The sequence below is a fragment of the Protobothrops mucrosquamatus genome, unplaced genomic scaffold (assembly GCF_001527695.2).
Source record: "Protobothrops mucrosquamatus isolate PMUCROS unplaced genomic scaffold, P.Mucros_1.0 scaffold76, whole genome shotgun sequence".
NCBI classification, from domain to species: Eukaryota; Metazoa; Chordata; class Lepidosauria; order Squamata; family Viperidae; genus Protobothrops; species Protobothrops mucrosquamatus.
The window spans coordinates 362,824-375,667 of NW_015386453.1; the positions used below are offsets into that span (position 1 = coordinate 362,824).

At 41.4% G+C, this 12,844-nt stretch overlaps 2 protein-coding genes across 3 annotated transcripts in view; one reads left to right on the forward strand and one right to left on the reverse strand.

Annotated features, from left to right (window-relative positions):
• The window catches only part of G6PD (glucose-6-phosphate dehydrogenase), a 17,850-nt gene extending 5,647 nt beyond the window's left edge, over nucleotides 1-12,203 (forward strand). For both annotated transcript variants that reach the window (XM_015812227.1, XM_015812228.1), the window contains 11 exons: nucleotides 3,772-3,809; nucleotides 3,894-4,002; nucleotides 4,380-4,597; nucleotides 5,302-5,460; nucleotides 5,780-5,905; nucleotides 7,027-7,120; nucleotides 8,032-8,218; nucleotides 8,341-8,576; nucleotides 10,211-10,287; nucleotides 10,586-10,678; nucleotides 11,363-12,203. In XM_015812227.1, the coding sequence (XP_015667713.1) occupies nucleotides 3,772-3,809; nucleotides 3,894-4,002; nucleotides 4,380-4,597; nucleotides 5,302-5,460; nucleotides 5,780-5,905; nucleotides 7,027-7,120; nucleotides 8,032-8,218; nucleotides 8,341-8,576; nucleotides 10,211-10,287; nucleotides 10,586-10,678; nucleotides 11,363-11,453 (1,428 nt within the window). In that variant the 3' untranslated portion in view covers nucleotides 11,454-12,203. The remainder of the gene's footprint in view (nucleotides 1-3,771; nucleotides 3,810-3,893; nucleotides 4,003-4,379; nucleotides 4,598-5,301; nucleotides 5,461-5,779; nucleotides 5,906-7,026; nucleotides 7,121-8,031; nucleotides 8,219-8,340; nucleotides 8,577-10,210; nucleotides 10,288-10,585; nucleotides 10,679-11,362) is intronic.
• LOC107284208 (ceramide kinase-like) overlaps nucleotides 12,201-12,844 on the reverse strand; it is a 22,305-nt gene continuing 21,661 nt past the window's right edge. Inside the window, exon 13 of the mRNA XM_015812229.1 lies at nucleotides 12,201-12,458. Coding sequence (XP_015667715.1) covers nucleotides 12,395-12,458 — 64 coding nt within the window. The 3' untranslated portion in view covers nucleotides 12,201-12,394. The remainder of the gene's footprint in view (nucleotides 12,459-12,844) is intronic.

Below are 12,844 nucleotides of genomic sequence, written 5' to 3' on the forward strand. Positions count from 1 at the left end.
AAGCTGATTAATGGCGGTTAAGCCTTTTAAAGTGTTTAGCTTTAGTATCCATCTGCTGAACTCCAGGACTAGATAATATCTTCTTTGGGAGCAATGTTAAAGAGCGATGACTGGCTAGACTTAGGAAAGAAATTAGTTCACCTCATCCACTGGTGAAAAATGACCTCGAAAGAGAGCTGTATTTGGACTCCAAACAGCTTTAACCCTCATGTGCCCCAGATGTTTCACATCTTTTTGGCCTAGATCAAAGCAGAATAGTTGGTGGATCAATGTTTGCAGTAGATAAAGAGCTTCCAGCCTGGGATGAATACTACAAAAGCTGGGAGCTTCTTGAGCAGTAATAGTAGTAGTAGAGCATGGCTGCAGGTTGCCAGGAAAGCAGAAGGGAAGTTAAATGAATCAGGGATATAAAGAAAGATTAAGAAAGGCTTGCAGTCTACAACAAAGTGCAGGCTGCATGAACAAGTGATGGGACAAGAATTTCCCGTATGCATATTTATAGGACATCCAACATAAAATGAGATAGAGAGTTTTGACTTGGGGCATCCTATGGCTGCAGGTGTGTGTGGAAAAGGAGGATATAAATGGCAAGCCTCTCAACAGACTGAACAAATGTTACCAAAAATCAGATTTGTCAACATAGATTCCCCCTGGAATGCCTAAATTCTTGTAGATATAATGTCTATGAATTATCCTCCAGGGAGAATTTCTTCTATTAAAGAAGTACTCCCTAGAGCAGAGGGCCCCAACCTTTTGGGCACCAGGGACGGTTCCGTGGAGAAAGGTATTTCCATGGACCGGAGAGGGTGTGGTTTTGTGTGCTGCCTGCATCCCACGAATGGGGCTTTGGTTGTTTGTGCGGCCCGGTTGCTGGCATGCCACGGACCGATACTGGTCCACGGACCTGGGGTTGGGGACCCCTGCCCTAGAGGAATAATTCATAAACAGTATGTCCACAAGAATTCAGGCATTCCAAGAGGAATTTATGCTGACAAATTCATTCATTCTTGATTATTCTATACATTCAATTATCTGTTGGGACAAATACAATCATTCTGGTAGTAAGCATACAAATTATAGTATTGAAATAAGAGTGTCATTTAAAGCACAAAACTGATTTATTTACATTCATAGTTTAAAGTAACCAGCAGTATTAGTTAATATTGAGGCTGCTTCTAACAATAATTACAGAGGCAAAATAGAAGACTAAAGGTTTTTCTTAAATGGAGCATTTTAAATAAGGATACACAGCACTTTAGATCTGAAGCAAAAAAAAAAGGTGTTTGGCTTTTCATCCTGCACCTGTTGCTATCTCCTTATAGGAATTGTATATTTTCATGTGCTCACCTGACTGAATAATCCCAGAAAAATATATGTTTGAGGTAAGAAGGTATTGACAGCCCATCGTTGCTTCCTCCAAAACAACTTTGCACCTCTCCTTACCTCACACACCTGCTTTCTTAGCACAGCTACCTATTAATCCAAGAAAATACATGGCTGCTTTAAAGAGGCACCAGCAGGTGGGGCATAGATGCCCATACTTACTTCAAAGCACACTGCATCCCTAATTTTACACTAGACTTTTAGAAACCAGCAGAGAGTGAAGCAGAGTGATTTAGGCCAAGTGCCAAAAGAGATAGTGTCAACAGTTTAGCTTATGCAATTTCTAAAATTTCTGGAAATGTAATTTAATGCTGGACTCCAGCTTTGTTTTTGAGATATTGGTTTCCTGTCAATCTGAGGCTATGTTGTTACTGCAGGGGAAGTAAAGATAAAGTGGAAATATCCTATCTTGTCTCTGGCTGCTTTTTCCTTGTAATACCTGTTCTTTGTTTAGCTATGAATTCCTACATAAAAACTATTTTTCTTATTTCTCCTCCATGAAAAATGGTTGCTCTTAGTTTTTGTTGCTAAGACTCTCCACATACACTTCTATTTCTGTATTATTTTCTTCCATTTGAATTCTTGCTTTGGGTTAGTAATCCAAAACTCTCCTAACATGTCTGATTCTCAATCATTTGAGCCTTAACTATATTTCTGCCTGAAACTTCTACTAGCATGCTGTTATCTATTGTGATGATGAGTGTGTAAACGGACTATCAGTGGTACAATACAAATAAAACTGGTATTACTGGACATCGTAGTCACTATGTTCTAATCTAGCCTGTTGGGAAGAATTACTAATTCCCACTATCTCCCTGTGATAAATAGTAAGAAGAATGGTATTTAAATGTCATAAATAAACCAAGAATTCGTGTGTTTAATATTTTAAACAGAACTTCAACTTAGCCATATAACGATTTTAATTGCTACGTACAACCATCTAGAACCAATATTGTACTGTCAGTTTTATGCTCTACATTTTTAAACTTTGCCTGAGGAATACATGGTAGCAGATCATTCCAGAATAATCTGTGATCTAGGTCTTATTACAGTAGTGGATGATAATATAGATGCAAGGGTAACCACAAAATATTTTAGTGGCTTCATTTCTGTAAGGGAAATCCTCCATTTCTTCTACTCTGCTAATCCCCAAGCAATTGTGTAATATATAGTAACATCCCACTGATACCGTTTCATAATACAAAGAATTTCATAATACAAAAGAAATATATACCCTTTCCCAACCAAGAGGCTTAGTTTTTAATAATGGAAGGAATATAAATTACAGAGGATAAACATTCCAGACTTTAGATGGATGTAACCAAATCCAGGTGCCCTTACTCAGGCTGTATTCTAGTTGAGGGATAAGGATTAAAGAAGTCTATCCAAAGTGGACTTCCATAAACCAGACAGACAACTTCCTGTTCACAGTAATTGGGGCACCAGCACAGACCTAGTAAAGTCCCTTTGCATGTTCTGAACTATTGCCTTTCCCCCAGCCTAGGTGGTAGTGGGGAGATCCTGCCTTTGATCCACCCTTGAACTGGCCTTAGGTGCCCTAGTTAGTGCTAACATAATAGAGCCCTGGCTAGGCTTTATTCTGCTTCTGGCTTGATTCACTATAATTTGTATGTTCTGCTACTTAGCAGCCTAGCAGCCAATTGACAGCTGAGGGTGTGATGGAGCTGGGTTTAGAGCCTGCAGTGTGGGTGGCAGCATGCTGAGATGGCATGACTTGGCATCTTTGCAGCCAGCACCAATGGCCACCAACCACTGTGCTTGCCACCCAGTGAATCAGTAAGGCAAGTGCCAGGGCCTTTTGGAGCAGTGTGGTAGTGCCAGGCACAACACAGGAATAAAGGGCTTGTGTTAGGGAGGTGTGATACAATAAAAGGCAGGCTCTTCTCCAGCTCCAGGATGATGCAGCATTTCGGTCTTGCATGCACAAAGTAGAACATGGAGTTAAATCAGTATTTTAGGTGCAAGCATTTCTCTCTCTCAAATATTCCCAAAAGTCTGGTTTGCAAAGGAGTCTTTGGAAAACAAACAAAACTTTACAAAAGGAGAGAATATGGAAAGGAGAGTAGTGATCTCTGTTTTATACTCTGTTTCAATTCGGTAACTGGTTATCATCAATAGAGGAACTGATATAGACATATAATTATTCTCAGTTTGTGTATCATAGGATGCTATGTCCTGTGATTGAAATACACAGATTTTTCTCAGTTTTTCTTTTCTCTGTGATCGCCAAGGACTGGATCCAGGCCAAGAGTAGGTCTTTGCTCCTGACCACTTGGTTTCCAATCTCAGAGATGAAAGAGCATAAAATCAGTTCTCAGCACGTATTCACCATCTCTTCAAAAATCAACCTCTGTCTTCTCTCTGCAGGGTGACCTAGCCAAGAAGAAGATTTATCCAACTATCTGGTAGGTCCATTTTGCTGTTCAGGAAGATTTCTCATGCTTCTTGTACCTGGCCTGATTTCATGACTAGTTTGATTTCCTGCACAGGTGGTTATATCGTGATGGGCTGCTTCCTGATGACACATATGTGGTGGGTTATGCCCGATCCCAGCTCACAGTTGCCGATATCCGCAAACAGAGTCAGCCGTATCTCAAGGTGAGGCCTGCCTCTTTAGCACCTCTGGCCATCCCAGGACAATAAGCATGTGCTTGGGCTTTGTTGTAATGCTGCTAAGAGCCAGAATGTATAGACCTAGATCAGGGGTAGGCAACCTTGGCTCTTTTATGACTCGTGGACTTCAACTCCCAGAATTCCTGAGCCAGCTTGGCTGGCTCAGGAATTCTGGGAGTTGAAGTCCACGAGTCATAAAAGAGCCAAGGTTGCCTACCCCTGACCTAGATCACTTTGCCAGATGAGCACTGATGGACAACTGCTGCCATAGGCAATGGTAAGGGAGAAAGACATCTTTAGGAAAGAAGAAAAATAATTATTACTCACTTTTTGCAGGATAACAAATTTTGATATTGTTTTAGGCCAGTCCCGGGGAAGAAAAAAAACTGGATGATTTCTTTGCCCGCAATTCGTACATCTCAGGCAAATATGACGACCAGGCCTCTTTTGAAAAGCTAAATGCCCACTTGAATGCCCTTCACAATGGAGAGAAGGCAAACCGTCTCTTCTATCTGGCTCTCCCTCCCAGTGTCTACAAGGAAGTCACTACACACATCCAGACGACCTGCATGAGCTCTGTGTAAGTTTTGGAGCCTCGGTTAGTTACTGAGGGATTATGGAAAGCAGCGAGTCTCAAGAAAAGCTAGCTTGTATGCATTCAGTATCAGAGGAGGCTGCGTTTGACAAGAGAGCATAGCAAACAACGCTGACGCCAAACCCTGATTGACATGAAGCATAGTTAAAAATATTGCCCTTTAAGAAGAAAGGGGGCACGTCACATCAGAAGAAAATAAATGATTTGATCCTTAGAAGCAGTTGTAAATCTAGGAATTGACAAGCCATCACTTGATTGCAGCCATCCCTCCCCCGCTAGGCAAAACTCTTGCTAATTTTCTTAAAGTCTGTCAATGTGTCCTGGTATTTACTATTTTTGAAAAAAAAATGCTTGTTCTTATACTAAAGGAGTAAAATAGAAGAGAAATAAGGGTGATTTGTTTCTGTTTAAGGCTTCAAAAAATACAGGCTGTGTCTTGAGGACTGAGCAAGACTTATTGCGATATGAGAGTAGATTTTGAATGCTCTTCAGAGCATTCAACAGAAAATACCAACATGATAGCATCATATACATATTCAAACAAGGTTGCTTGATCTTCAGAGCTTTTCAATGATATTTGAAGCAGAATATGGATGGCATTATATTGGAGCAGCCTCCCTTGGCTTAATTCACTTATGCTTATATGGGTCACAGACAAACTCTGTCCTCTTTCTGTCCCAAATCTCAAGTGGCTGGAATCGGCTGATTGTGGAGAAGCCCTTTGGCAAGGACTTGGATAGCTCCAATGATCTGTCCAATCACATGTCGGCACTGTTTAGAGAGGACCAGATCTATCGCATTGACCACTACCTGGGCAAGGAGATGGTGCAGAACCTGATGGTGCTCAGGTAAAGTAAAAAAAACTTGGGAGTAACGAAGACGGGCCATCAAGTGGATTTATGCAGAGCCCAGATAAACAGTTACCCAGATCAGATTTACCTTCACTTGTTTACCATGAACCAAACTCCTTAAAACTTGACTCTTGCTGTGTTAGAAGCTTTCTGTAATCTTAATACCAGCAAGGCATCATTTTTATAGGGTGTGGAGAAGAGCATTGTTGGGTGGAGAGGGCCCAGCCTATAAAATTAGAGGCTGTATGGTTTGATTGTCTGAGAGAGCTTCTACTTTGCAGCTTCTGACTCAGATCACCTTTGGTTGCCTTTATAGATTTGGAAACCGGATATTTGGTCCCATCTGGAACCGCGACAACGTGGCTTGTGTCATTCTGACTTTCAAAGAGCCATTTGGCACAGAGGGCCGGGGAGGCTACTTTGATGACTTTGGCATTATTCGGTAGGTATTGGGGCTGAGATGCAGCTATATGTATGGCAGAGATTCCCTGATATTTTACAAAGACCAATTTTATTAATTATATTATACTAGCATACCGATTAGTAAACCGGTGACTATTAATAACTACAATATTAAGGGTACTTTTTTTCTTGTTCTCTTTCTTTGTTTCAGGATCTTAAAAGTCTTCTGCCTGGTTTTTATTATTTTCTTTGAGTTTAACATTTGTTTAATTAATTGTGCATGTTAAAATATTTTTTTTTAAAGTAGCTGAGGTTGGAGGGATGCAATGCGATGCTGCCTTTGGGTTATTGGGCATATTTTGGCAAACCAGTGTGTTAATATAGTAAATGACCAAGACAATATTTGGATACAAGAACAGCCATTTCCTTCAGCAGCAGAAAGGCATTCTAGAACACACTGTTGCAGACCGTAGAGGGAGGGGAATGCTTCTACAGGTGGTCCTTGACTTGCAACTCTTCCTTTAGTGAGTGTTCAAACTTACAATGGCACTGAAAAAAGGGACTTATAACTTATGTCCCCATGGTCACATGATCAAAATTCAGATGTTTGGCAACCGATTCATATTTCTGACCATTTCAGGGCCCTGGGGTCATGTGATCACTTTTTGCAACCTTCTGGCAAGCAAAGTCAATGGGGAAGCCAGATTCACTTAAGAACCGTGTTACTAACTCAACAACTACAGTGATTCACTTAACAACTGTGGCAAGACAGGCTGTAAAATTGGGCAAAAATCACTTAAATGTCTCACTTAGCAAAATAAATGTTGGGCTCAATTGTGGCTGTAAGTCAAGGACTACCTGTACACTGGAAGAAAGAAGCTAATCAATCAGAATAGAGTTGGACGAGATAGAAGATTCAAATTGCAGATGAATTTGTCACACGCTGAAAATGAACAGTGAAAGGCAGCTTTGCTTGGAACAGCTTGCAGCCTGCCGATACTTGTAACATCATCAAGCATCTGCCTATCCCAGTTCTTGAGAAGGACTCAGTAGGTAAATAAAAATACCAGTCTAAGTATTGGGCTAATTGGCCAACCATAATAATAATATGGCATGACTGTACACTGCTGTAATCAAAACACGTTCCTGCTACTTCTTTAGGGATGTTATGCAGAATCATCTTCTTCAGATGCTCTGTCTGGTAGCTATGGAGAAACCAACTTCTACAAACTCTGATGATGTCCGTGATGAGAAGGTAGGATCCTGGTTCTTCTGACCCGGTGCCTTTGGGCAAAGCTGCATTTTGCTGCTCATGCTATCGAGCTGTCTTAGATTTCCATCTGCTGACAATATTTTCCTTTTTCCTCAGTTTAGGCCCAGAGCTTCCTAGGTTTAATTTTTCTAGATTCTATTCATTACAAAACTGAACTAAATATAAAACAATGTGTTTACTTCAAGGATCATCTTTATTTCTAAGGATTTCTAATATTAGATTTAAACAAACGAACAGAGACGGCTGCATCACGGTCTCTTGCATAGGTGTCCATCTGGCCAGGTAAAAAGACAAGGGTTATCCGGGCTTGTATGAATATCTCCACAGGAGGGAGCCATAGGAGATGGCAAGGAGCAACTTTACTGGTTTGCCTTAAAGTAACTTGGAATATTTTATGTCTACCCATGTATGCCATAAGAGGCCATTTTGTCAGAATACCTGCAACATGTTCTCAAAGTTTAGACATTGTTTAGTGGCCCAAAGGAAGGGACTCCTGATCTATCTCTAAAATAGGAATGAATTACTAAGCACCTAGACTAGACCTTCCTATAAAGCATTTCCATCTCTTCTTTAAAAAAGAAAAAGAAAAGTGTCTCATAATGACCTGAAAACCAATGCTGACCAAACCAGAGCAGTTCTTTCTATTAAATTCTCTTCCCGTAAATATTTCTTCTGTCAAGATAAGTATTTAGAGTTTTGTCATTTTCAGTTGGAGACTTTTTATGAATGTATAAGATGCACGTTAAGTGTACCTCTGTGCCAATTGGAAAGCCTGGTCACATGTAATTTCTCCTGCTAAGTTGACTATTTGTATTGTCTTGAAATGGACATAAGTCACCTCAGTTCACTTCGGCTGATGTGCGATCTTGACGCTCCCCGTGTTTTTCTCTTAGGTGAAGGTTCTGAAGTGCATCAAAGAGGTGAAAAATGAAAATGTTGTCCTTGGGCAGTATGTGGGCAATCCATCTGGACAAGGAGAGGCTCAGAAGGGCTATCTTGATGACTCCACAGTTCCAGCTGGCTCTACCACCCCTACCTTTGCTGCTGCTGTGGTGTATGTGGACAATGAAAGGTGGGATGGTGAGTATAACCATGCAGCAAAGGATCAGCCAAAGGAAAAACATGCATTGAACTGGGGAAAAATAGTGTGCAGTGGGCAAGTGTCCTTGTACCTCATTGCCTATTTAATATTCTCCTTGTAGGAGTACCGTTTATCTTGCGCTGTGGCAAGGCACTGAATGAGCGCAAGGCAGAGGTACGGCTGCAGTTCCGGGAGGTGCCAGGTGACATTTTCCACCAGCAATGCAAGCGCAATGAATTGGTGATCCGTGTGCAGCCTAATGAGGCTGTTTACACCAAGATGATGACCAAGAAACCAGGCATGTTCTTCAACCCAGAAGAATCTGAGCTGGACCTCACTTATGGCAACCGCTACAAGGTACATTATTTTATCTGCCACTGAAAATATAAACAACAAAAATTTTACATGTATAAGGGTTCAAGGTGTCTGCTATATACAGTGTGTTAGCTGAATGTCCATGGTTGTGCCTATATAAAAAGCTAAACTTGGCCAAATAAAGAATTCAACTACAGTAGCCAATTTATATATACAACATGCTAAGCTTCATTAGCTGATTTGGAGGGTGGAATTGTCAGATTAGTGCATTTTATGAGCCTAGCCTATTTTGGTTAATTAACACTTCTGTGTAATGTTTGAACCTAGAAAATAGGGTATTCAATAACCAGGACAGATGTGTAGTCTGAACATGGCTAGTAAATGGCTGCATACCAGGTAAGAATACCAGGATAACAAAATGTAGGGAGATAGGCAGGTAAGGATTTAGTACAGGTAGTCCTCAATTTACAACAGTTCATTTAGCAACCATTCAAAGTTACAGTGGCACTGAAAAAAGTGACTTGTGACCATTTTTCATACTTACAACCATTGTAGCATGGTCATGTGATCAAAATTCAGGTGCTTGGCAACTGACTTATATTTGTGACAGATGCAGTGTTCCTGGGTCACGTGATCACCTTTTTGCAACTTTCTGACACAAAGTCAATGCGGAAGCCAGATTCACTTAACAACCATGTTGCTAACTTAACAACTGCAGTGATTCACTTAACAAATGTGGCAAGAAAGGCTGTAAAATAGGGCAGAAGTCACTTAACAAATGTCTTGCTTAGCAACATAAATTTTGGGCTCAATTGTGGTCGTAAGTCAAGGACTACCTGAATAGCCCCAAAATCCAATAAGTCTATAGTTGATTTCCCTATCTTTTAGAAAGCTAAATTACTCCTGGCATATTTTCAGATATACCTCCATCCCACACAGAGGTGTAGGAATTTAGAGCATCTTTAGAAACATGTGGATATCTTTGTTTTAAAGCAGTCAGATTGGATTCACAAATACAGTTGCTTTGATTTTGAACAGGCAGGATGTGAACACCTTCATCAGGATTTCTAAAGTATGCCATATGGTTTAGTCTAATACAGGTAGTCCTCGATTTACAATTCGAATTGAGCCCTGAATTACTATCCTAAGTCATGCTGGTTATTAAACAGGTCACCATGTGATTTTACAACTCTTGTGGCCATTAATTGAATCTTTTGTCCACAATGGGTGTTTTTGTCAGACAGAGGAAGTAAATGCTGGTTTCCAGCAAAACCCATAGTAAATTGTGGTCATGTGATATGGGACACTGCAAATGGCCATGAATGCAAGCTAATTTGCCAAGCACCCAAAAGTGACTGCTGTGTGTGTGTGTGTGATCAGAATCTCGAATCTGGGTTGTAAATAGTCCTGGGGAACTGTCATAACTTCAACTGTTGCTAAGCAACCGACCATGATGACTGCTTGTATGTGAATCCTGGCATATTGCAGTGACTCTTTCAGACATGGGAATCATCACCTGACACTGTAACATTATATTTTAGGTCTCTTATCACTGCACTTTCATAATCAAGGTGTCCTATCTGCTTCTGAATGCTTCCTTTCTAGAGCTAATTGTTAGGAATAGACCATCTTCTAGCCTGCAGTGCTTAACATCTTATTTATGTTCTTTTCAACAGGATGTGAAACTCCCAGATGCTTATGAGCGCCTTATCTTGGATGTTTTCTGTGGCAACCAGATGCACTTTGTGCGTAGGTGAGTGGGGGAAGTCATCAGGACACATTTAGGAGAAAAACTAAAGTTTCCAAACACCTGATAGCAGTTGGCCCCTGGTGCTTTCTCCCATGTGTTATGCATATCTGCGATGTGCATAGGGCATTATGGCATAGTTCCTTTTAGACTGAAATCCTTGAACTACTGTTACAGATTGAAGACTCAAAACTCAGTACATAATGAAGGTCATATCTATTCCTCTCTGGCCTGGTAACAACTCTTCACTAGTGTTTCTTTGGATTTCTGCAACCCAGTCTAACCCTGCTGCTTTCTCCCTCAGTGATGAGCTACGAGAGGCCTGGCGTATATTCACTCCGCTGCTCCACCAAATTGAGGCAGAGAAGCCAAAACCGATTCCCTATGTCTATGGCAGGTGAGGTTAGAAACGATCGCAGGGCATGCTTTAAATAAAATACATGGGCTATTAGGAGGGCAGGAATGCTTCCTTTGAAAGACTACAGAAATGACAGACTAATCCAAACCTGTACATACACAGAAAGTTTGCTCCTAGTCTTTTCTGGCTTTTAAAATAGTCTTAGTCTATGGACTTGATTCACTTACCTATGCCACCAAATATCTAATATAGCTATATCCCTGTGCACTTTTCAAGATATCAGGCATTCGTTTCCAGTAATGATTATACTACGGCACATGCACAGATCCTTGTCACATGACAAAGTTAAACAAAGGCTTGGACCCAAGGCTGGTAGAATTGAATAAAACAATTTGGCAAGTATCAAACTGCCTCTGTGTTCATGTTCTCTTGTATCCTGAGAGCACTCAAGAGCTGGCCGGGGTGGGGAAGAGATATATTTAGGCCAGATAAAATGAAAAGGATTGTTAATAAATTTCAGTCACTTCACTAAAATGAAAACAGCACACCAGCTAACTCTGGATCATGAAAGAAACTATTACTATTTTTATCAGCTCCTCAGGAGGTGAGGAGAGCGGCAGTACAGAATTGTAAACAGTCATTTGTTGAAATTCATGAGTACAAGTGGGGCTTGCTCATAGCCGTGTTTCTAGCAGTATTAATAGGGGGGCTTTAATCTTCTAGCCGTGGCCCTACCGAGGCTGATGAATTGATGAAGAGAGTTGGGTTTCAGTACGAAGGCACCTACCGGTGGGTCAATCCTCACAAACTCTGAATCCTGTCAGCCTCTGCCTCTTGGAATGGCACCCGCAGCTCGTCTCCACATCTCTCCAGAGAAACTGAGCCGGCCAAGCTCGACAGTGGCCTGTGTCCTACCCAAAGATTGTAACGTGCCCATCTTGTCTGAGGGAGCAACTCGTTGGGCTTAAGCATTGGTGCACTTCTCCAGCTGCAGTGGGATGGCTTCAGCATGAACAGCATCTTCTTCTGCTGACCTCTTGGTGGCCCTCGTGTCTATTTCTCAGTTCCCTCTGAAGGGCTGCCATCAGGTAAATTCACTATCCCATTCCAGTTTCTGCTGCTATGCTGGGAAAGCTTCTGAAGGCATGAGAAAGCTGCAGAGGGTTTTTTTGTTTTACTCTCACACTCCATACTCCTTCCTCATCTACGTATGCTGCTCTATCAACTGCTTTTACTTGGAACTACTTCTTACATTCCTGTGCAGTCTCCTTGGATTTTGTACATGATGCTGTTCTGTAAATGGAAGTTATTACAAAAAAAACCCCCATTCTGTGTCTCTTGGATATGTGTGTTTGAGGCGTCTTAAGTCTACTTGTAACCATGCACTCAGCTTAATCTTCACCTGTTTGGGCAACTGAATTTTAGTACTGCACAATTGCGGCTGGTCTGAAGGCTATAAAACACAGGAGCAGGGGACCTTGGACCTGTCTAGCCAAGCTAGCATCCATGCCTCTGCTTCTCCCCAGGACACCATGAGGGGTCCAACCCTGGGGTACAAATATTCTCCTTCAGAGGAAACCATCTCTGATAACTGGAGCTGAACTTTCTCTCAGGCTCGGCTTCCATCCTTGAACCTCTTAGATTCAATTCCTAATTAATACATATATTAGGAAGCGAGACTCTTGAGGCTGTGTCTGAAGTTCTCAGCAGGAGCTTTGCCTTTCATCAGGTTCTCTTTCATCTGGCAGAAAACTCCTAGGATATGCTGGGTGGCTGTTCAATTCCACGAGCAAAGAGATGGATGAGACTCCCATGTATTCTAAGGGGAGAGAAGAGAAGAACAGAACAGGCACTTGTAGAATAATGACTGCAGCATAATTTAAAAACTAAAGCTGCTCCCTCTTGCATCTGTAAGAATTGTGGCTACCTTCCAGTTGATATTTTCTCTTAAGCCAGGACTGCAGAACTGTTTTCAAACCAAGCATCACATTTGGCTTTTTAGTGGTATGTTGGAATCTGCATACTAAGGAGTCGATAAGGGCCACAGCAACTCTGTTTCTCTGTGCATTTAATAACGTCCTCCTTCTGTTACCTTAAACATTGCAATCCAGTGGGCAAATCTGAGCCAGCATGCAAGATTTGCACCTTTTGGGGAAGTCTCCCCTCCTTTTGGGAAATTGCTAGACAGACCAAGTCTTCAGAGTG